General features: G+C 36.6%; 1 protein-coding gene and 1 long non-coding RNA gene across 3 annotated transcripts; one reads left to right on the forward strand and one right to left on the reverse strand.

Annotated features, from left to right (window-relative positions):
- Nucleotides 1–2,094: 2,094 nt before the first annotated feature.
- Nucleotides 2,095–23,066, reverse strand: grin3a (glutamate receptor, ionotropic, N-methyl-D-aspartate 3A). Its single transcript, XM_058790207.1, is given in 10 exon segments — nucleotides 2,095–2,955; nucleotides 3,989–4,059; nucleotides 4,223–4,387; nucleotides 8,286–8,437; nucleotides 8,542–8,657; nucleotides 10,308–10,453; nucleotides 10,564–10,598; nucleotides 10,601–11,613; nucleotides 14,738–15,342; nucleotides 22,353–23,066. Coding segments are annotated over 10 exon segments (3,354 nt in total). The 3' UTR covers nucleotides 2,095–2,618.
- Nucleotides 18,757–20,262, forward strand: LOC131547756 (uncharacterized). Of its 2 annotated transcripts, none has more exons than XR_009273002.1 (6): nucleotides 18,757–18,851; nucleotides 18,966–19,024; nucleotides 19,148–19,292; nucleotides 19,396–19,461; nucleotides 19,643–19,713; nucleotides 19,823–20,262. It is a non-coding gene; the product is annotated as an uncharacterized LOC131547756 (long non-coding RNA). The 2 variants fall into 2 exon arrangements; XR_009273003.1 differs by having other exon boundaries at nucleotides 18,795–18,851; nucleotides 18,963–19,024.
- Nucleotides 23,067–25,151: the final 2,085 nt, after the last annotated feature.

Consider the following 25,151-nt stretch of genomic DNA (forward strand, 5'->3'; position numbering starts at 1 on the left):
ATTGTGTATGTTGTGAGCTTATTTAGGTTAATAATATAAAAAAAAAAAGAGCTAAGGAATCATATGATCAGGATGTTCACAGAAGACATAAACATATCCTCTGTGAGGATTTGCAGCGTGTTTCTGTTTTTGCAGCACATTTGTTTGTTTTTTAGTGTTGTTAGTATTTTGTCTCTGTTTTCGCAGCACATTTCTGTATTTGGTTGTGTTGTGAGTATTTGCAGCACTGTGCAATCAAACAGAGATGTTTTCTCAATTTGCAGTTTTTTCTTCTTTTTTTTTCATTTGCAGCACATTGAGCTCTCTTGGTCACCTTACTAACTATTTGGTTGAATGAAAATTGTTTTCCCCACCCTTCTACCTTTCATGATGAGGGAGTCCTCCTTTGAGATGAAGCCAAAATCACCAGGGTCATATACAGTATACAGCATAAACCAAAACTATTTTATCATTTAAAGAAGTGTCTGTTTAATTAAAGACCATTGTTATGTTTTGAAAGCGTAAACTCATTCGTGGAATCCAGAACTCCAGAACCATCCAATGAAGGTTTGACCTGGCTAAAACACACTTCTCTTCAAAGAGAAACTCTATGCACATGAGATACGGCCAAAGCACCAAATCCTCATGCCAGCCGTGCAGTGAGTTTGAGAGTCAAAGTGTTGGATTGTTTGCTGCTTCAGGGTTTGAATGACTTGCAGTCATTAACATACCAATGTATCAGAGTGTCTGCTATAGCATGATTTCAGCCTCTCGAGTCATAGCCATTCAAGTCATGGTTCAAGTCAAGTCAAATAGAATGAAAAGTTGACATAAATCTGTAATAAACATCCCGAGGGCTTCAGATGCAGATAGTTCATGTAGCAGGGCACTGAAGCAGCAGTGAGCTGATGGGTTAGGATGGTTTAACTATGCCACATAGGAGCCAACTTTGCCTATAGATGATTCCCATTCAGTTTCTGCGATAATTAACATCTGCTGAAAATCATATCTTGCCTGCTTGTGTTCTTATGTTTGTTCTTCATAGCACCCTAACATTTTACTGAGCGAGATCTGTGTGAATGATCAGACAGTGACATGAAAAGGTTTTGGTATTTGATGTTCTCTTTTGACTTATTGTCTATTTGGAGAACAAAAAGGTTGCACATTTTCAAACGGAATGTACTTTTCCACAAATGGAAACATTTTGGTTGAAAAAAACTGAACATAGACTCCCTTTTATTAACCCTGTGAAAATGTAAGTGAATATTAGTAAAACTAATACTGTAACTGGATGGACAACACGTCCCCACATACATCCTCACACTGCTAAAATGCTGTTCTCTCTGTATTACATTTTTTTTTTTTTGCACACTCTTTATTTGTTGCATGTTTCCTGCTTGCTTACTGTCTTTTGTTTACTTTGTTACTTTAATAAACACCCTGCTCACAGATCCACATCCTTCCTGCTTGCTCAGTGTCCTGCACGTTACATTATTATTGAATTATGAACCCAGACTTTAGCTGGTGCTAGAGATGCTTGTTGCTCCTTTAAAGGTTTATTTCATCTTTTGAACATTTCCAGATGCTGTGTCCCAGAAACCACTATAAATAATAAATATAATATATAATAAATAATAATAAAGGAGTCTTTTCCATTTAGAAAACGCTTGCATTCTAAGAAGCTTAGAAATGGCTTTGTAACCCTTTCCAAACAAGTATATCTCTCAGTTTTTCTCTCTCTTTTGGTGTTTACCTTTATGGCTGCACATGCAAATTCAACAGGACTCCTCCAAAAACTCTGCATAAGCCTTCCTAAAGATCTGAGCATCATGAATTCATGGCCGGAGTTTACTTTTAATAAGTGCCTGAGCAACTGATAGATAAAGTTTTAGTTTGTTATTCACATTTCATAATGGACTGATTTGTGAATTATTGTAAACATGCTAAGCACATTTATTTTTAATCTTACATTGTGTTTTAATAAGCGCCAAACCAGTGGTTAATGCTGTTAAGACATCAAGTGCATCATTCTTTATATTGCAAATTAACACTTGGAACTAATTGAAAGATTTGAAAGAACTTAATCTCACAGAAATATATCTCAAAGCCATTTTAATTCATAGAAACATAACAATTCAAGGTTAACAGCGCGTGTTCAAGGTTAACACTTTCTCGTAACAACTCCAGAGACGACGGCACGGCTTTCTTCTTAAAAAATGTTCTCAGGTCTGTGTATCAATATGCAGGAGACGTTATCATACATCACAGTTTGACACCTTAAATAAATGTCATTTTGACACATAAATGTCTTCCCTTTAGGCAGTTACGCACTGTCTTTTTCCACGTTGCCGCATAAAAACAAGGTATCCTCAGAATTTAACTTCTGGGAATACAGAAATAAACACTGTTTATATCCAATTTTTATATCCGGCTTCATTTCTTCTCTTCTGTCCTTTTTTTTCAAGTTCAGTTCAATGAGAAATCAAAAAAAAAAAAAAGAGTCTAAATAAAAAAGGACTTCAGAGAATGTGCAGAGAAAGTCTCGCTTCCCTTAGGAGCTGCAATTGAAATAATCAACCGGTAGGTCCAAGCCTTTGAACAATGTAACCCATAAAACTCCAGCCAAATCTCCCACGAGTCTAGGACTCGGTTGAAGTCTTTGTCTTCTGATACTGTTCCAGCTCTTTTTTCTTCTTCATGGCAAGCTGTAGTTGCTTTTTGATAAGCTGAATTTGTGTTTCCAGGTCTGTCAGTTCCTGTACTATGGGGTTCTGGGAAAGGCCCAGCAAGTCGGTTCTTCCGTTGGATGTGGCCTGTAACGGAAGCTGTCTATTGTCCTGTGGGGACAACAGCTCTTTACAGTGACAACATTCCAGGTCATTTTGTTGTCCGTCTTGATTGGACAGTTTCCGTCTGTTGCAGCTGGAGGTTCCCAAAGAGTTCCATGGAATTTGTTGGTTGTTTTCAACATTGCAGCTTAATCGGGACAAGAACGATACCACATTATCAGTATATAAACAGAAGTTTAGGAAGCATGCCATTATTTGTGTGTTTATACCAAGTGTTCTGAAGCCATATAATAGCTTAAAATCTTCACATCTAACCTAGATTTCCTTGGCACATTCATAAGAGATGCAGCCGTCATGAATTAAGCGTTCTTATAAGTCCGATCTGAAATTAACTGCATGATCTGTTTCACAAAACTAACCTGACAAAGATCAACAAATAATGACTTTAAAAGACATGCTACTTTTATGGTGATTTATGTCATTTTTGAAGCTTGAAAGTTCCTGTTCATTATAATTGCATGAAAAATAGCATCAAGTGCATTTTTAAATTAAAATAAAGCTGAAATAAACTATCAATATAAATATTATATTAAATACTTGAACTTAAAAAAAAATATACATATATTTTAGAAATGTTCGCCTAACTTGAAGTTCTTATATTATTAAATAAATAAAGCTAAATAGAAATTAAAATGACAACTAAATCTAAGAAAAAAAAAAGATAAAAGCACATAACTTATAGCAAGAATTACTAAAGCTAAAATTAAATTGAAAACTGAAAACATAAAAATAAAAAGCTAATTCAAAATATTACTAAATTCTGAAACAGTATATGAATAATGCTGAAATAACTGATTTTCTAAAGTGGCATGAGGGTAAGTACAGGAAATGATTACAGAATTCTCATTTTTAAAGTCAAATATTGCTTTATAGATGTCTTTAATCACTAATAATCTACCTGAAGCAAGCATATTAGCATACTAAAGGACTTGATGTTATCAGTAAGTGTAAACATAATGGAATACTGGTAAAGCTTGTATGAGAAACTTTATTTTGTTTGATTCATATGATGTCAGAAAGATCAATCCATTTAGATTTCATTTTTTATAATGCTTTGAAATAGAAGTTTCCTGAGAATGACACTACTTTAGAACTTCAACTCAATGTTGCTTGAATGCTAGATATTATTTAAAAGCTCATTTGTTATGAAAGCAGTCTACCTTTTCTCCAGTTTTGCAACCGTCTGTAATTTGTCTTCTTTGAAAGTCGGGTTAAGTGCTCGATGTAATCTCTGAAAAAAAAAACAATTAAATTAAGTGTTATTAAAAAAAGTGGTGTTGAGAATTACAAAGTGAGTAATGAGCAAAGCTTTCCTTTAATGCTACAATGTGTCACCAAGATGACACGTAATTATGTATAATAAAACCAGCGTGGAATTGTGCAAATGAACTTACTTGACTGGTGTGGAGCCAGTACTTATGCTGTGACGACTGCTGCATTCTGGGTATCAGCCAGCGATGGACGATGTGTTCACCCAGAGTGGTGAGCAGAGACACGGCCACTCCAACGCACAGCATGACAAATAACCCTGAGAAGTGCTTTATACCCATCTGTAACGTCTGAGGATGACAACCGAAAGTCAAGGTTAGAAAAGAGGAATAGTTCAGCCATGAATGAAATTTTGTCAGTATTTACGGTGGAGGAAAAAAATACAAATTATTTGATCCCCTGCTGATCTTATTGAATTATCAGTCTATAATTTTAATGGTAGGTTTATTTGAACAGTGAGAGACAGAATAAAAAAAAAAAAAAAAAAAATTGATTTGCATTTTAATGAGTGAAATTAGTATTTGAACTCTTCGCAAAACATGATTTAGTACTTGGTGGCAAAACCCTTTCTTGTAGATGGCCACCTGGGCCCGTATTTATCAAGCCTCTAAGAATTACTCTCAAGAACACTGCTAAGAATTTAGTTAAGTGTAAAAAAAGCATCTCAGTCATACTTTAAGCGAAGTGTAGGACTAAATCTTAAGTGTCAGTCTTAGAAATGATTCACGACACTTTGCTGTGCCACAAACAGGATTTCAGAAACTAGATGCCGCGACCAGCTCCGGTGGCCGTGTCGGAGCCGTAACGAGCCGCAGGTGTGCGCAGTGTAAATAAGGGGTAAGAGATTCATTCATCATACGGTGTAGGTAGCTTCACTGATTATAATGGGAGTGTTTTTTAAAGAGCATATAATACTCGCACTAGACTGAAGTCAGTTATTATGTTCTTTGCTCGTGTAAATGTTCTTTGCTCATTTTGAATAACTGAGGGAATGTAACAGTTTGATTAACTGCTGGTCGTCAAACATTTCAAGAACATTCTTCCTCTCCTGAAAGATTTGTGCATGTCTCTGTCTCCTCAGCACCATCACAAGCCCCTGCTGGCAACTCCTAACCACTTGAGAGACCTCTCGAGCTGTCTTAAATAACTGGGAGTGTAAGAGTGATTCTTAGCTTTAAGAAATTTGATAACTTGCTTTTATACTTATATAAAGTTTTACTTTTATAAATTTGAAAGTAGGAGTACATTTCGTGAATTCTCAGCACTTTTAAGACTAAAATGGCACTTTGAGAAGCTTGATAAATATGGGCCCAGGTTTGCACACATCTCGGGATGGATTTTGTCCCTCTCCTCTCTGCAGATCCTCTCCAAGTCATTAAGGTTTTGAGGCTGATGTTTGGCAACTCGAACCTTCAGCTCCCTCCACAGATTTTCTATAGGATTAAGGTCTAGCCACTGGCCAGGCCACTCCAAGACCTTAATGTGCTTCTTCTTGAGCCACTCCTTTGTTGCCTTGGCCGTGTGTTTTGGGTCATTGTCATGCTGGAATACCCATCCACGACCCATTTTCAATGCCCTGGCCCTGACGGTACATCGTCCCTTTGATGCGGTGCAGTTGTCCTGTCCCCTTAGCAGAAAAACATGTTTGACGTGGGGATGGTGTTCTTGGGGTCATAGGCAGCATTCCTCCTCCTCCAAACACGGCGAGTTGAATTGATGCCAAAGAGCTGGATTTTGGTCTCACCTGACCTCAACACTTTCACCCAGTTCTCCTCTGAATCACTTGCAAACTTCAGTCGGGCTGTACATGTGCTTTCTTGAGCAGGGGGACCTTGCTGCAGGATTTCAGTCCTTCACGGCGTAGTGTGTTACCAATTGTTTTCTTGGTGACTATGGTTCCAGCTGCCTTGAGATCATTGACAAGATCCTCCCGTGTAGTTCTGGTCTGATTCCTCACTGTTCTCATGATCATTGAAACTCCACGAGGTGAGATCTTGCATGGAGCCCCAGTCCGAGGGAGATTGACAGTTATTTTGTTTCTTGCGAATAATCGCACCAACTGTTGTCACCTTCTCACTAAGCTGCTTGGCGATGGTCTTGTAGTCCATTCCAGCCTACAATCTTGTCCCTGACATCAGTGGATTCTATTTACACTAAGTGAAAATAGCAGTATTTTTTAACAATATGCCATTTACACTAAGTGCAAATGGCTATAGATTCTATTTACACTGTTAAAATTTTCTGGCAAGATTTTCTGATATTTATACTGCAAATAGTGGCAATTATCTGCACCTCATTGTAGTACATAATAAAAACAGTAATAACATATTGAGTGTAAATTATCATTTTAATTCAAATTATTAAATGGATGCCACGTTATTGGGTCAATAAAGCCCTCCCTACACCTACCCGATACTTTATTTTCAACTTTTTGATTATTTCCTTCATTTTTATTCAAAATAAATGCCTTTCCGATGCGACATGAGATTTGAAAAGGGAGAAAAAAAGTTTGCAAAAGGTGGGCTCGAATTTGGGTCGATCGTGTCACAAAAGCATGCGCCTTACCATCTACGCCATTGAAACTGATGTTTAACAACTGTCTTTTTTCAGTGTTGACTGTCCCAATCACACATTGGTGGGCGGAATTAGTGTAAATAGCCTCTGCCAACAAAATAGACACTCCGTTGATGGCTTGCCTTTGTGGACAGGTGTCTTTTATACAGGTAACAAGCTCCCTTTAAGAGAGTGCTCCTAATCTCAGCTCCTTACCTGTATAAAAGACACCTGGGAGCCAGAAATCTTGCTGATTGATAGGGGATCAAATACTTATTTCACTCATTAAAATGCAAATCAATTCATAACTTTTTTGAAATGTGTTTTTCTGGATTTTTTATTGTTATTCTGTCTCTCGCCGTTCAAATAAACCTACCATTAAAATTATAGACTGATAATTCAATAAGATCAGCAGGGGATCACAAAAAAAAAAAAAAAAAATCCCCACTGTAGTTCCATAAAACTCCATATTGTTTAGCTTATTCTGTAAGACATAAAATGAGATGTCTATATAAGTAGACATTTTTAATGGCAAATAAAGATTAACACCATTAAACCATCACAGAAGTAGTTTGAATGACTTGTGCACTCTGTTCCAAGCCTTCTGTGAGGAACAAATCATAGTAATTATCCTCTGAAAACGTTCCTCTTCACCAGAACTCTCAAATCCCTAACTCAATTGAACAAGCAAACAATACATTTGTGAATGAAGAAAGAAAATAATGCATGATTAGAATGATACAAGGGCTAGTAAATGATAACGAAAGCGAGATCTGAAGAAGGAAGCAAATTAATGGAGTAACTTCTCATTAGAATACAATTTTGTTTTTGGATGTAAAATTTAGGTTTAAAAGTAGCTATATTTAATGTGACGTGAAACAAGTTAGTGTGTGTGTATAAAATATATAACAATATAATATTCTCTATACGTAAAGTATAATAAAGTTCAAAAGTTGAGTCAGTACACTTTTTCTTTTCTTTAAAAAAAAAAAAAAAAATGCAAGGACACATTCAATTGACAAAAAATGACAGTAAAGACATTTATATGAATAATAATAATAATAATAATAATAATAATAATAATAAAGATCTTTAATTTCACACACACAAAAACAAACAAACAAACAAACAAAAATTATTAAGGGGCTGTTCACACAGAACACATCTAAAATGTGAGACAAAGCACTCAGGAATGTTTTAAAAAAGTGTAGCTTGTTACTGTAAACAAAAGCTTCCAATGCTTGCCCCGCCTCCAGTGTCTTCTGACTGGTCCATGGTTCTGGAACTGACATTAATGAGCGGTGCTGCGTGTAAAATTGGACATTCTTGACATGGCATCTTAAAAACGCGGCGCCCACGTGCGAGACGCTGCGAGCCCAACAGTCATACTTGTCCATGGAGCGTGTTTACATATAAAAACAATGGAAAAGTAGTGCACTGGAATGGAAAAAACGCGTTCTCTGTAAACGGCCCCTTAACACATCAATTAATTTTAAAATGTTGTTAGCCCTTCTGTAAGTGCCACTCCTGATTCGAAAGGAAATGTGTAATCATACCATTTAGATAGATCCACTTTCTTGAGTGAACATCATCAAATGATAGCATCTCTGATTTTTGAGTTTGTATCAGACTCACCTCTGTGACTGCGAAGCTTCTTTTACCGCAAGGTACCACCTTATACCACTTATCATGCAGCATGTCCATAAATCCATCAGATTTGTACTGACTGACCAGCTCAGAGATATTTGAGGTCAGAGGAGAGTTCTGTTTGAGCCCAATGCCATAGCCTGTGGACGGATGGGAAATATATTTTTTTATAAGCATGTGCACAGTAGTACATACACTCCACAACATAGAAACAATAACAACTGAGAAGCATTCATTTACTGGCCTTCAATCGCAAAAGGCTTTCCCACTGTCAGCATCTTGCAGTCAGCATCAATAGACACTTCATAGTCTAAAAGTGCTTTGTCCATTATAAAAGCATCCAGCTTTTGGGGATCATCCCTGAAATGGCATCAAACAGTTTGCTATTATATAATGTCACATATATTTGCTACATTCAGACATTTTGTCTATGGAGATATAATGTAGTCACAATATGAACTTTTAAAATAGGTTTTGATGTTTTGATACCTACACACTTGCAGAAGGGAACACAGAAGGCCAATTTACTACTAGCAGTTAAATTCTTGTTTATCCTATGCGATTCAAAAAGTATGTTATCTTGTAAAAACATGTGCTGGATTGATTTAAAAAGAGAGAACTGGCTAACCTTCTTAGGAAAATATTGCAAATTTCATCTACTTCTCCTGAAATCTATTCATTCTGCCCTGCTTGAAGGAATTATACACTGTGGCAATATTTTGGAGTATGCGGTCTGATTTGAGGACTGCATCAAATCATGTCCCGAAGGTTGTGGAAACTCAAAAGAGGAGTTTCAGACTTGCAACAGAGCATCTGAAAGGAGGAAAACCTCTTCTAAATTTAGTTAAGTGTGGCCTGTCGAACACTCAAGTGACATCAGGAGATTATTGGCACTAGCTTATGTGCTTGGGTCATTTCTACAATGATTAAAAAATATAAATAAATAAATCATACAAAACTTTTTATTATTTATTTTATTTTATTTTATTTTATTTTATTTTATTTTATTTTATTTTATTTTATTTTATTTTATTTTATTTTATTTTATTTTATTTTATTTTATTTTATTTTATTTTATTTTATGATCAGGTTGTCTTTGTTTTACATGTCCTATAGTTTCCATTCTGTCCATCCATCAATAAGCAACAGCAACAACTTTAGCTCGCAAATCTTTTGGTCTAAGTGCCCTGCCCTTGTCAAAAAATACTTCCCTACATTACAGCACAAGCCTACTTTTTATTTTAGTTTAAGGGTTCAAGAGGTGCAGCATAACATGAATGACCTGCTTGCTTCCCCAACATGGATTGTTGTTCACCAGCACTCTGTTGTTTTGATTCCCATATGTCAATACATATAAACATTTGTAAACAGTACAACGTAAATATATTTTTCAAATAAATGCTAAACATATTTATATTAAACATATAAATATATTTAAACATTTAAATGCCAAAATATATTACAAAATGGGCAATAAAATTAATTTAGTAAATGCAATATATATATATATATATATATATATATATATATATATATATTTATGAAAAATATAATTTGAACAAACTGAAAATAATTGAAAATAAATATATTCATGAAAATATATTTAAACGTGACATTTCACATTTAAAAATATAAATTATTTTTAATATATATATTGCTTGATATTTAGAATGTATACTTCGCAATGAAGGAATACAGTATATGTTTTGCGTGTATTGTCAGACATTCCAGCAAAGCAGTTAGTAATAAGGAATATTTTTTTGCATGTAAAAAGGTGTGCTTTGCAGCCACCCAGTCCCAGATCGTCAGTAGGAATGTGTGTTTTCAACACAGTCTAAACATTTGTCAAACAAGTCCATTAATTCCAAGTCTTGTACAGTGAAACCACATGGATTTGCACGACACTGCAAGAAGGCCAAAGCCATCTAAGAAGGACATGGTAGAGGACATCCAGTAAATTAGTGCAGCTTCAATGATCGATGCCACTTTGCAATAACGATTATGACTTACTTAAGATGATCTATCCCTTCAGGGGTTGTAGGGGCATTATATCGCCTCATGTATTCATGCATCTCTGGGAAGCTTTTTTTCACATAGTCCTCAGCGCTGCTCTCCCGAACGGTTCCGAAGCGGAAACCTTGTGATGGATGGTGAAGCTTGAAAAGCAAGAGGACCGGTTTCATCAACCAGGAAGTATATTTGTAACCTCTAAGCCTGCCAGTCATTTTAACATAATTTGAAAATAATAAACGCAAGTTGCTCTTACCTTGGGATCATGTATACCTGAGAGTTGCTCATAGGTTTTTCACCAACCATGACAGCGGCGAGATTAGCCGTGTATGTTGACAGGCAGAACAAACAGAATATGGCCCAGAGGTTCATGAGGAATCTGCCGGTCCAACACTTTGGCGGCTTAATGGCGGCAGTCCTGCCGAATAAGATTGCGTAGCAAACATTTAGCGCAGAGGAGAAAGAAAAGACACGGTCCCTGTTCCTTCCCCTCGGAGTCATGCCAAATGGGCTTTTCCACTCATACAAGGTCAGGAACACGGCCGTCACGTGTAAAGACACAAATATTCCCAGCCACATACTCCAGTGCAGGGGCCACATGAAGGCGCCGATGGGAGCGGCGGTATCCCTAGTCCTGACGAGGATTCCCAGACTGGTGGAGAAGAAGGGGCTGGTGAAGTCGATGACCTGACTGCGTGCTGAGTTGATGCTAAAGGACGTGACGGCCAGATGTGCAGCTCCACTCATGAGGTCCCCGACCAACCCAGTCCAGCGACCGTTCTTGTAAGCTCCATATTTCCCATCTCCGACGATATAGAGGTCAAATTTAAACCCCATGTCCTCCGCCAGCTTCTCCAACAGATCAATGCAATATCCATAACAACATTTTTTAAACTCCATGGGGATGCTGTCGTTGGCACCTTGCAAACCCTGAAAAAGGCTTCCCAATAAGGCTGTGTCGTTTGTTAGGGGGTCAAGGCACAGCTGGCCAGCCGGGCACAGGCCTTCTTCATCAACGTCTCGGGTGAAGACAAACGGATGTTCTACTAGGGTGACGACGCGCAAGTGTAGACGTGAGGAATGCCGCCAGTCCGCTCCTGGCTGAAACTGTCTCTTATTAGGCCAAACACCGTAATCCATAACCACTTTGCCTTGCTTCCAGCTGCCAAGGCGCGTCCACATGGGCTTGCCTATTGGGTCGTGCTGGAGATTCCAGATGAAGTGATGGCTTTCAGAGATGATGGTCGATTCCTCTTGAACATTGACGTAGCCGCTCATGCCGTCGAAAGACATGCTGGCCATGTATCTAAGAATTAAGAGAAAATCATATATCAATCCAATCCATAGATGTTCAATGCAACGGCAAAGCAAAATGAACCTAGGATGTTAACACCAAGGATGATAACTATAACTATAAAGTGTAAATAATTGTGCAAATTATTAGAGAATATGGAATTCTCACCTCAGCTTTAACGATAACAACACAGAGAAACAATATAATTCACTTTCAGAATGATTTTTTCCCCCAACCAATCAGAATCCACCTGACTTTTGAAAAGCTCAAGCATAAAGCAGCAGACGAAAAAACTGCAATGCACCTTTAATAAACAGAATGTTATCGTGCATTGGTGTGAACACTAATATAGTTATCATTATGCAGTAGTTATTATTCTTGGTGTGAATGGACCTTTACTTTGTACTATCCATCAGTGCATATTACTTTATAACAAGACAAAACTGTACACAGTATCTACCAAAGTTTACACTTAGTGTAAATAGCTGACTAAAAATAAAATGGTGCTACACTCTCAGAAAAAAAAAGAAAAAAAAAGTACAAAATCTGTCACTGGGGTTGTACCCTTTTAAAAGGTACAAATATGTACACCTTACATATTCATATGTACTCATTAGTTATTAATATGTACCTTTTGGGATAAATAAGACAGCTTTTGTACCTTTTTGTCTGAGTGCACTGAATTTCATGCCACATTCGCAGTAGCATGATTGCAGTTGACCATAGTTGTTGGAGCTTTTCTATTAAAAGCCAACTTTTTGCAGTAAATTTGCTGTTTTTGACAATTTTTAAAGATCCTTATTGCTCTGTGCCATATAAATATTATTCTAATCACAAAAGACAAACTAGGCTATATATTGTATAATTATAAAGTACTGCCCCTAATTGGCTCCAGTTTTGTAAGATGATGTCACTATATTATCTGTAGATTAACCACCTCAAATTATTATTAACTTGGAAATCTAAAACCTCACAGTAGCTTTTCTAACACTGAATATTTTTAGTGGATATTCTGTTGCATTTGAAAATATGTAGCATTACAAAAATGTTAAATGTGTGAATGCCTTGTCATTTTATCTTTAATGCTTCAACCTCACAGTGAACCCACTTCCTGATGGTTAAGATGTGCTGATGTGCTGTTCTTGAATGACCTTTCAGTTTAGGGAATATTATTACTGTCTTGTATTTTTCTCTCTTCGATTTAGTTTTTCTTTTCTTTTTTTTTCTGCAGTGGTGAAGCTAACGGTAACTCTTTTAAATCAGTAATGATAGGAGTGCTGAGCATGTGAAATTTAAGCCCTGAGGTAGTTTGCTTGGAAGTTGGCGGAGTTGTTTCCTGACGGTGCAGTGTTGGAGAAAACACTCTTGATATGCTGTCTCTCTGAGTATGTTTGCCACCAGGCTAATGTCGTGTCTTACTGCTTTTCATAGCACTAACAGCTGTTTCTTGCTCACTGTGAGAATGTTTTGTTTGCTTTTTACTCAATTCTGTTGACATATTCAGAAAAAGCCCCTCTCGACTGTGGATGAAGAGGATAATCCTTATAGAATATGCAGACGTGCAGTATATAGTCACAGGTTCAGATCATCAGAAGTCACTATATAATTCTGACGTCATGGTTTTTTTCTGTCAAGTTTTTTTAAAATGTAATTTATGTTCAGTATTGTCTACATCATGTGAAAACTAACCTTCCTGAAAGGCTGGTGGAAATTGTGAGAGTAGCTCAGGTTCTGCCTTGTTGTCTACTGCCTTCTAAGGCAGCATTTCAAATGAAATGGAATTTAATGCCTGATTTGGAACACTTTACCTACTCAGCAAGTATTTGTGTCACACAAAGAGCACAAGAATCTTTAATTCCAATACATTTGATATTTGTTTGATTTTTAATATATTGCTAAGCTGATGACAAGACACTCTAACAAGCATAAAAACATAACACACTTAAATATTGGACGAAATTGTTTTTTTAATTTTTTATTTTTTATTTGACTGAGCCATTTTTATTAGTAATTTAAGACAAAATGCATTATGAGATTGTCTTCTGTGCAAATTGTAACTGTGATGCTCCCTTAAGCCAAAAGACGGTACACTCTTTAAAAAATAAAGGTTTCAAAAAGGGTGCCATATAAAAAAAAAAAAAAAAAAAAAACCTTCTCTCTTAGTGTGAAGAACAATTTAATAATTAAAGAACCTTTTTCCACTATAAAGAACCTTTAATGCCCTGGAAAAGTTGTTAAAGGTGTTAAAGGTTCTTCATTGAACCAATAAAGAAATAAAGAATTGTTCTTGAGCCAATACTGTGCCAATAAATTGTGCCAATTGAGATTAACTTTTTCCCTGCCATTGACGGAATTTTTCGGCTTTTCATATTTTCACTGGTATATGATAGAAGGCACTATTACAAATTTGTGGAAAGAGTACTGAATCTCTGGAGCAAAATACTGTGAAGAAGAAGCAGAAACAATTGATTGCATATGTAAGCAGATGCATATTTAAATTACTGTGATCATCAAGCATTAAACAGCCTATAAATCAAAACTGCCTAATGTTACCAAATTGGTTTAGGACTGTGAAGCTTTGAGAAAGTTGATGAAAGCTATCTACTCCATCTATGTTTTGATCATTATTCTGAATCTCATCCAGTAGTCTTTGACAAAATCATGATTTTCCCAGCTTTTTGTTTAAAATGTAGCTTTTTTTTTTTTTTTTTCCTGAAACACCCACGTTTTATTTTTTTTCTTAAACAAAATAGAAAGAATGCATGAAGCTTGAATAAAACGTTTTGCTTTGTTTAAAAGCAGAGGTGCTGCTCTTTCTTTTGACATATTGTATGTTCAGATATTCATACAGCAAAATATTCTGTGGAGGCCATGAAAGTTTTGTGAAAATGCTTAAAAATGCACACCAGACGAGAAGAACAGTGCAGTGCCCGTTGCGTCTAATTGGTGTCAATGGGTTTGAAACAGAGGTTCTTCATATGCTAAAAAAAAAATAAAAATCTGTTTTTAAGAGTGCATTTTAGAAGTGTATTTCTGGTTGCTGCCTTCACATTTGGAGCATGTGATGCCATTTAAACAACTATTACGAAATATCACAAATATTATGAAATATCAAGCAGTGCATCAAATAAAATACCTGGAAAGAAAGATTCCTGATGTGAGATTTTTAGTCTCAAGTCTTGCCAAGCAGTTTGTGATGCCAGGAATCAGCGCCAGTTCTGGAGACAGAGTGGCAGCCGATCCCACCGCTCGTGCCACCAGCTCCAAAGCATCCTGGACGTAATGATCCAGCGAGGGCTCACCCATGCCACCGTGTGCAAGAAGACCCATGGGCAGCCCCTCTGTCCGTAATTCCTCCACATTCTGCAAGTCTCCTATAATCCAGTGGTAATCGGGAAGAATCAGACCAAATTTTGCAATGGTAGTAAAGATTCTCCTTATATCCCTGATGTCACATCCAAAGGTCACTATAGTAGATGTCGAGTCCTTGATGGACTCCAGTTGAACTTGCAGGGACATTTGAAAGTCACTTTTGGAGCTGCCGTTGGTGGATATCTTGAGAACTGTCCCCAGATGAAATTTGGAGTTGTTATGGAGCAAGAAAACAAAGTCTGAAATATTCATCTGTTGACACATCACCAGACTGACATCATACCAGTTATTCATGGACAGCAGGGAGAAGATGAGATCTGCTTGAGAGGTTTGAGGGTTTTGCATGGCCATCTGGAAATGAAGTGAGTTCTGTTGGGAAGAAACAAATGAGGTTATCATTACAAAGAGATGGATATACAGATTGGATCTTGTTGGTCAAACATCCAGCTAGTCAACTGGTAATTTTAACTAGTTTATCAAGAATCAAATCATGATTCATGGCTGTTTTATAATGCATAACTGGCGTAACATTTTAAATATCATTATAATATAACTTGTAAAAAGTCTTTACATCCTCACAGAACCTGTAATTACAACTTGTAAACTACTGCCTAATGTCTTGCTAAATAAAAGTTTATTAATAAGCCATTTACGCAATGACTATTAACTGTTTTTGTACCTTAAATTATTCAGATTCATTTTCTCAGTAATAATTCTGAGTACGAGGACATGAACTGCCCAGACTAAACCATTCAGGTCATCATCTATAGTAATTACGGTAATTACGACATGCTGTGAATGGATCTTTTAATATATGCAGGTGGCCTTTTTAGGCAATCAAGTTGTATTTAGCATTTTTAAGACTGCATGTTAAGTTAAAACTAGTCCAACTTTTAAAAACGCATCTTAAGAACTCTGCATTCTAGTCTAAGACACATCAGAAGCACAACAGCTTGGGCTCAGGTGAATCTAAAGCCAGCCTAATTATACAGCACTTCCTTAAGACAGATTGGTCAACTACACATCTCTTCCTGTCTGCCAAACAGAAGGAAAGCGTGAGTTTTAAGCCCAACAGATATTTATCGTAAATGCGTGATTTGATGGACAGTATCCTTCTGTTTGCAGATTGAGTTTCTAAAGCAGATTCTCCTCTGAGGAAAACAAACATTAAGATTTCCAACATGATGTCCAAGTGTGCAATTCTTTGCTTCCGAAAACAATTACTTTAAGCACTCTCTGGTTCCATTTGTGATGCATGGAAGCAGAAATGCATCTATTTTAGAATCTCAAACTAGTTCAACACATTTGGAAGTTGACGAATCCTCTGAAAATAGTCAAATCAGGCCTTTTTTGTTTATCTGTTCAATTAGCATCCTCAAACACTTTGAACTAGCATTTATTAATTGTATTGGACTGCATCATGTTGCTCTGTCCAAAGACGAAACTCATACAATTAACCACAATGAGGAAATATTGGTCAATGGACCAAAATACTGAGTTATTGTTTGATTTTCCTGTTACTTGATGATGGGAGCAGTGTTGCCAAGTCTGTGATTTTCCAGCGGAACTTTTGTTACCGTGGGTTGATATGTGGTTTAGACTGAACCACTGAAAGCAGGAATGTGACTGGGCTAGTGTTAATAGTTTTGAGTATAAGTTGGGCTGGTTTTGTTACACAGGCCTGGCAACCCTGGCCAGGACTCTATTGAGTCTCAGGTATTCCCATCAAAATATGGATGTAGAGTATTTCAAATATGGAACGAACCTCTAAACGTTGCCCACTAAGGACATCCAGAAACATTAATTACATGAAGTCTGGGATCACAATGTTTTTATGATATAATAGATATTAATAAAATGACATTGTCCTGCTAAGGAAATCAAGACCTTAATAGACACTGCCAGATGAAATGTTTAGCCGAGACATTTAATTTCCCCTGGGGCTGCAATTATGCGAAGGCAGAAAACAGGCTGATCAGAATTGATTAAGGAAAAGCTTTCCAGGGATTTATCTCAAGATGTCTAAACAAAGTTGGACTTATTTTCAGTAGGAGTTGTCATTAAATCTAATTGGCCTAACTGGTGGGAGAGTAATAAGTACCATTAACAAGTTAAGAAGAGACACTTAAGAGGTTTTGAGTGGCTACATCATCCCGAGTATGTTTTATCCTGAAGGAGCCCGTGTCATTAGATGATTTGCAAGCTGGGATACAGCCAGATATTACTGCTGTGTCATAAAAAAAAAAGCACTGGAAGGTGATACAATTATGTGCGTTTCCAGCAGCTTTGAAGATGAATGGGTAAAGATGGGTGATTTGATACACCCCAGTTCTTTGGGCCTATGGAGAGTGGCTTGATGGACTTTTGGTTTGTCTTCTCATAATCTTGAAACCTTCAAAATATCCCAGAAGGAATTGGGAATGATAAATGATGAAACCACCAATGATGTGAAATAATATAGTTGTTGTAATGGTCTTTAACCCTCTGGGGTCTGAGGTGATTTTGGGGCCCTTGAGATGTTTTGACATGCCCTGACATTTGTACTTATTTCAGCTAATTATAACATACTATTGGCCAACATTTTTTGTGTTCAGCACAAACTGTGCTACAATAATACGTGAGCAAGACTGATGTATATGTTAGCATTTTTAAAAAAAAAAAAAAGATTATGTGTTAGATTGCATTAGAGATAATGAGTTAGACAGGAAAGACTGAACATCGTCTTGGTTTCATACGGATTACTTTACCACAGAATATTTGTTTTCGATATGAATTTAAAAGTAGACACTTCAAGCTTTCTATAGATATAACTCCCATGTCTGTGTGCTGAGTATTTGCTGAGTTACAGTTCATTTATGTGACGCGTTTCTAAAAGCAGTTTGCGGAGACGGAGAAGACAGAGAGTGTTTTCTTTATTTTATAAAATCACAAATTTCTGTTGTTATTTTGTGTGTATACAAATAAAAGTAGATCCTAGCCTTTTTGTGTTAATTCATGTTTTTGCAAAACCTTGAAAATGATTTTGCCTTTGGGCTGTTTTGCTGCTGATGTTTTAATAAATAGGCAATAATCATCATCAAACTGTAGACTTTTTTTCTTCACATTGTAAATTCTTAATCCATACACTCTTAGAAAAAAGGTTCTTTAGGGTTCTATATATTCTATATTGGGGTTCTTACTCAACTCCAAAGAACCCTTTATGCCAAAAATGTTCTATATAAGGAGAAAGAACCCTTTTCGGCACAAAAGGGTTCTCTGGGCTGAACCATGCTTTATGTATGTTTATACATTAGGCTATTTAAAATTATTATACTACATTATATTTGTCTTTTTCTTTCAATTTTACTTTGACACACCTTTATTCTGAAGAAAATAAACTTAAAATTTACATCTGCACTGAATCAACCTAATTTATACCAACAAACTGATCAGGTATAAATACATGTGTACTAGCAGTGTATAGCAATCTGGACAGTTTTATCTATTTATTAAAAGGTACACGCTGCACAATCAGCACACTGACATGATTGCAAGTTCTTTAGTTATCATGTGATGTAAGATGCCGTGCAGCTCTTTTACTGACCAGCAACATGCTCATATCCAGCTCATATCTGTGTTTCATTTAGATTCTAAAAGGCTATTCTTGTAACTCATCCCTCCAAACAGATGCATAAAAATGATCTTTGACATAAACGGCGAACAACTTGAACATGTATCTATGCGCTGATCAGTTTTGTCCCGTTTGCACAGCGCCGCATTTCAGTCGCGCGCCTCTCGCGAGAGTGATCACTAAAAGCGCGCGAGCGCCGCTGTTTAAACTTCAACGGTTCAAGGTGGGCTGACTGCATTCAGCGCTTGGGAGAACGACGATTACATTGGTAAGTGGGGAAATTAATTCATTTTAGCTTATTTTAATTACTTTTACATAAACCCTTTTACATAAACCATTTTTAGTTAGCATAAAATTAAGGTTACACATTTCTTTCAAGAAGCTAAAAGAAGAAAGGTGGTTTATGGCGTTGTCCTGGCCTGCGCAATTCTCCGCCGGGAGGTTTGTCATTTCTAACATGGATCCCAAAAGTATCTTGATAAAACTGTTGTGAATTGATCAATAATGCTGGCGAGAGTTCATGTTATAGCCTAAGGTAATTTTTTTTTTTTTTTTGCCCTGTAGAGTGTATTGGACCTATACCTATAGGAAAATATGAAGCAAAGTTTCAGTCAAATCGCCGTCAGACTGCTGTTATAAACATGAATTCAAACCAAGAAGAACAAAGAGAAGCTGATGGGGATGTTTCCTTTTTTTTCTGTGGATAACTGTAAGTATTTGGTGTTTGCAGTTATAGTATAGTGAAATATAAACATTTGTTTTGCTGAAGTAATTGTATATTATTCAGAACACACTGTATTTGGTTGTTGTAGATGTTCATCTATCTCAGAGAGCACTGTTAAAGTTTTAGCACCAGCTTATCAACAATAACACAAAAGGTACATTATTTACATTATTTTATATACATTATTTTTCCTAACAGTACCAGCTGAAACTCATCAATCAGCTAATCTTAAGTTACTGATATCTTTTTTTATTTTATTTTTTATATTTTCCACCTTTTATCATGCAAGTTCTTATGATTGATTGATAAATAAATATTTTGCACTGTCACTGCAGGTCTGGAGTGCAGCATTACTTGTTTGGTCATCTACATTCAGATGAAAACACCACACTTCTCTCTAATTCAAGTAGGTTTTAAGATTTGATTTAATTGTGAGAGATTATTTTCTTTTCCCTGTTGTACTGTACTCTCCATAGGTCTAATAAATGTTTCTCTGACTTGTATCCCCATCTTAGGATGTCAAGCCTACTCATCGTAAAGAGAGTTAGCATCAAAATGGATGTGTCACTGACCAATAACACTTTTTGTTCAGTATGGAGCATCCAAAAGCCATCACTCAGTTCATTTCAAATCAGCACTATTTAGCTCTTCCCAGTGCTGAAAATGTCATGGGTCCTTTGTTTTTATTCTTTAAATGCTTATCTGAATGTAAAATTAATATTTAATGCTTATAAAAAAACAAAAAAAACAATAGTTGCCTTTTTGAGTTAGGTGGAGGGGGTTGAAAAAACAATATTTCTAAAATGGAGAGTGCTATTTTAGACAGGTAAAAATAATAAAAAACTACAAATAAATAAAGAAACATGGATTTATGTTAATCCCTGTAGCTGTTGCACTATGAAATGCTGTGTTATATATTGCTCGTCATTGTAAATGCTAATAAAAGTGTCTTAAATGATCACACAACTCCTTGATGTGTTATGCTTATAGTTATTTCAGTTTTTCTAGTGATAAAGTAGCTATATGAGCTGTTTAAGTCTTAAAATGTAATTAAAATAAAACAAAAATTAAATCCAAAACATTATCCCATAATGGGAACCCCTAAAGGGTTCTATATAGAACCTTTTTTCCCAGCTACAAAGAACCCTAAAGGGTTATTTTGATTGAACCATTAATAAAGGTTCCACATGGAACCTTTTAGGGGTTCCATATATGAAGCACCTGATAGAACCTTTTCTTCTAAAAGTGTAATCAGTAACACATGGTAAATGTCTGCTGTTTAAGTATTCAAAATATTTCCTTCCTTCCTTCCTTCCTTCCTTCCTTCCTTCCTTCCTTCCTTCCTTCCTTCCTTCCATCCATCCATCCATCCAGTATTTAATGATATGCAATCAAATAAATTGAAAGTGTTTTATCATATTTCACCATACCACAAATCTCTGTTTATTTAATGTCTGCCTTTTACTTAAGATTTAAGTATTGAGAATAACCAAATATATAAAGATCAAGGAATTTGTGATGGCAATGGTCCCAGAAACCTTTGTGTTGAAAACTATGAGTTTTGTATTTATCCACCATCTGTGAGCGCAATTCCTGTTCTGAAAGAAATCAGTACGGCTCAGTAAGGAGCACATTGAGAGACTAATTGCTATTTGGACAGATAACAGACACCGATTCTGAGCTCATAGAGAAATCTGATAAATCTTACATGATCCATGTAAACAAAGACCTGACCAGAAGATGGTGCTAACTTCAAAAGATCACATATCAAACAGCTCAGTCCTCAGGGTGCTCAGCAAAATGCATTTTTTAACAGACACTGTGTGTCACCATCTAAATAGCTGTTTTATTTGTGGTTTAGACTGATCCATCAGGTGTCATGACAAACTTCCAGTTCCATTTCCAAAAAGCAATTCCACTCTAACTGACACCAGACACCTTCAATACTAGTTAGATTTACACATAGGCAAATATATAGTGAACATTTGATACCAGTCATTAAAACATCAGTTGTACTAATAAATAGCACTGAATTTATGAATTATGCACTAAATATGAGACATGCACTCTTAAAAAAATAAAGCCTCCAAAAGGAGTTTTCTGCAGTAATGCCATTAAAGAACCTTTTTTTTTTTTTTGGTTACTCAAAGAACATCTTTTTTTTTTTTTTTTAATAATCTCAAGTACTTCTTCCACTATATGCAATGGAAAGATCCCTTTAATGTTAACTGTTCTTCTTGGAAATTATACCAATAAATAACATATTTTTAAGAGCGTGGGATAAAACATGTTCAATGACAACACTGTCATTAGTTTTGACAAATTTAATTTATTTGTCGGTTTATAAAAATATACTGCACTATGACTCACACCCCCTAACACCATCAGATTGCAACTTAAAAATATATGCTTTTAATAACATTGTAATAAACAAGTCATAACATAATGGACTTTAAACTTAAGAAATGCATGCAATATGAAATGTAATATGTATGCAATTATGTATTTCAATTTTAAAAAGAAAAACATTATTGAGTTATATAATTATTTTTGTTAAATTTTAATGTCTGATGAAAGTGCCAATTCAATTGTGGTTGTTGATATGCAGTTTAAAATCATTCTATATTCTCAGCTCATTCTTAATTTTAGATATTGTCAACATTTGCAGTATATATTTGATAAACTACACATTATTTTTGTATCTGACATGCTGACATATAGGGCCTATCAAAAGGGAAAATACACATTTTTTTTTTTTTGAGAAGCAGGAGGTGGCACAGTGAGCGCCATCATACAGTCTGTAGACTATTGTTTATAATCCCAAAACCTAAAATAACTACTAAAATAGTTGACAATTAATTCATGCTTCCAATCCAATTCCTCAGTTCCAAACATTTCAACATGTGTCCTCTAATTGTACATGTGTATAGTGCAGTCCATCAACATTGTTAACTTTCTAAATGAAAGAAACGGAGCACCAGAAACTATATGCAGCTATATGCAGACCAATGCTAAAAAAATAAAATAAATAAACAATAAACACACCTGACTCTGGCGTTTGAATTCGCTCCGGACTACGCTGATTACTGGAATCTGTAGCGTCGTGGCGATAAATTCCAACTTCACCAGTTCATCCCTGTTTTGCGGGAACGCGATGATGGCAGAAACTCCTTGCACGATGACAGTGTGGCAAACACTTTGCAGGAACGATGCGGGATCGGCGCAGGCAGGTGTAGATGATGAGGAGAAGGAGAAAGCAGGTAATTCTCCAAGTCCTGCTTCCACGGCCATGACTATCTCAAGGGTGAGGTTGTAGGGTAAAAGCCCCGCCACTCGATTGAGGCTCTCTGTAGCGAGTATAACAGAGTCTCGAGGTAGAAACACAGCGTCCGTACCCACTTGTTTGAGTGCGGTTTTACTTTTGGAGGCCTTGTGGGGGTTATTCGCTGAGCTTTTAGTCCTGATGCCCCTCCAGTCTTGCTCGTGCCTACTTTGGGTGGTCGTGTCCCACTCTTCCCACGTTTCTCTGTCTGCTTCCCCGTCCGGATCTCTCCCTCTGAGGGAATCCAGCCTGACCACTCGAGGCTGTAGGTGCAGAGCTCCGACTCTCACCGTGTGTCCGATCCTCTTCAGAATCTGACACGGCTGTGGATGCGCCAGAGATGCTGGGGGAACGAGGAGCATTATCAAAGCGCTTGGCGCAAGTAAGGAGAGCCACGCCAACCTGCCCAGCGCACCCCAGATCCAAGAGCCCGGCATTACTCCAAACAAGCCTCGGCTAAGCTCTGGAAACGACGGGATCCACGTCCACCTGCGCGCCCGGTGGTTCCTGCACAGCGCTGGGGAGATGATGGATCACCGGTGAATCTCCTAGACGCAGCAAAGTTGCGCTCCTCTCCAACAGGCTTCTGAGGGATCGCCAGCAGTGCACATGTCCGACGCGGCTCAAAACACTCGTTGCTCATCTCAAAAGCGTTTATGGACTAAATTTTCCCGGTACGAAATAATCAAGAGGATGTTGTTTTTACGCGCTCTCCAAACAGGTGAAAAGGCAGCTGCTAAAATGCAAAGTGACTGTAAAAACCCCAAAGCGCGTATATTTTCGAGATCAACGCAAAGAAGTCCAAGGATATGAAACAAATGCTTAGATTTTCCATTTATATATATATATATATATATATATTTTTTTTTTGCATGGAAACCTGCATTCCACCCTGAATTTGATCATGAAAAATCGTGACGGATCTCCAAAAATGTTGATAATGTATTCGCAAACTTACAGAAACGAGCGTTTAAAAGGCTTAAAATGCATTTTAAACGTGTTGCGCAGTGAAATTGTTCCGATAAACTCCCACAGTGGCACTAGAATAGTGCAGATTATTGCACTGGCTGTGCTGTGCGCTTAACCCCTTCGCTGCTGCACTCACACCTCTGCTATAAACAGACATTGATGGAATTCGATACTACATGTTTGCCTAAAATATGGGTAATTTGCATATAATTTAAATTATATAATTTATATAATGACTGCTGACCCATACAATATATAGCTTTTTCTTAAAAAAAATAAAAATAAAAAAATAACTCCAATTTGATGATTTATTTGCATAGCACTTTTCACAATACAAATCAGATTTAAGTAGAGTATGGCACCAGTGAGCAAGCTAAAGGCAACAAATCTGGCAAGGAAAGCAGATGTTGTTTACACTCATGCTGGCAAAATATGTAGTATCTCCAATTTTCCTTTGATAGCTTCACATCACTTTATCTGTAGAAGCAGCCAAAAGAAGTTACACACCAATTTTTCAGAAAATAATTCGGATTGGTTAGGAAGTCTAACCTCTGCCTCTCCCTTGAATCATCAGCAGTGCTGTCGTTCTATCACTGACGCAATCCTGACTTACAGCAGGAGAACTTGGATAAGAGGAGGGGCGTGACACCAGAACAGTGCTGTCGGTGAGTGATGAACAAGAAAAGTCTGATGGCTGTTGTACCTCATCACCACGGCCATAAATCTCACACATCTTTCTTTTGCTGAGACTATGCAGCCAGAGCACGAGTTGTCCCCTGAGGTCCTGGTTGGTTCATAGCTTATAGACAGGTTAAACAGATGACCTGAGGACTTGACCTTGATCTAATTAGAATCAATCGGTATTCATATGCAAATTGTTCTAGAACATAGTTTACAGAAAAACATGTAATTTGACGTTATTACAAAAGGCACTTTTTAAAAGTGTAGTTGAACTGACATGAAAGTTTCTCTCTTAATGTACACTTAAGTGACCTTTTATTTAATTTATATTACATTATCTGGAAGTCCAGTTTTTTTTTTTTTTTTTTTTTAGAACAAAGGACTACACCAAATAGCTAGATCATCCATTAATCTTTTACAACTGTAATATTTGAAAATGATAATATTTGAACTTTCATTCTCACAATAAAAACTGTGCACTCTAAAAAAAAAAAGAAAAAGTTGAGCGAACTTAAAACATTTTTTTTTTTTTTACCAGCTTCAGCAGATTTTTGAGTTTGCTCAACTTATTTTTCTGGGGGATTCTAAAATTGTTGTTGTATAAACTTAAAATAACAAGTTGAGAAAACTCAAAAATCTGCTGAAGCTGGTTGCCTTAAAATTTTAAGTTGGCTCAACCTTTTTTTTTTACAGTGTGGTGTATGCACTGAGGGACCCGGTTTCTTAGTGGTCAGCTTGCAGTTTAATGCACTGAGGGCTGGTGTTCAGCTTTCTTTGGCAGTCTTTAGTCATGCAGACTGAGGCTTTGGAGACACATTGCAGTCAGAAGCCCGAGTTTCTACTCATCTGGTCTATAATCCAGCCCCGATCAA

This window comes from Onychostoma macrolepis, chromosome 10, assembly GCF_012432095.1.
Source record: "Onychostoma macrolepis isolate SWU-2019 chromosome 10, ASM1243209v1, whole genome shotgun sequence".
Classification (NCBI taxonomy): Eukaryota; Metazoa; Chordata; class Actinopteri; order Cypriniformes; family Cyprinidae; genus Onychostoma; species Onychostoma macrolepis.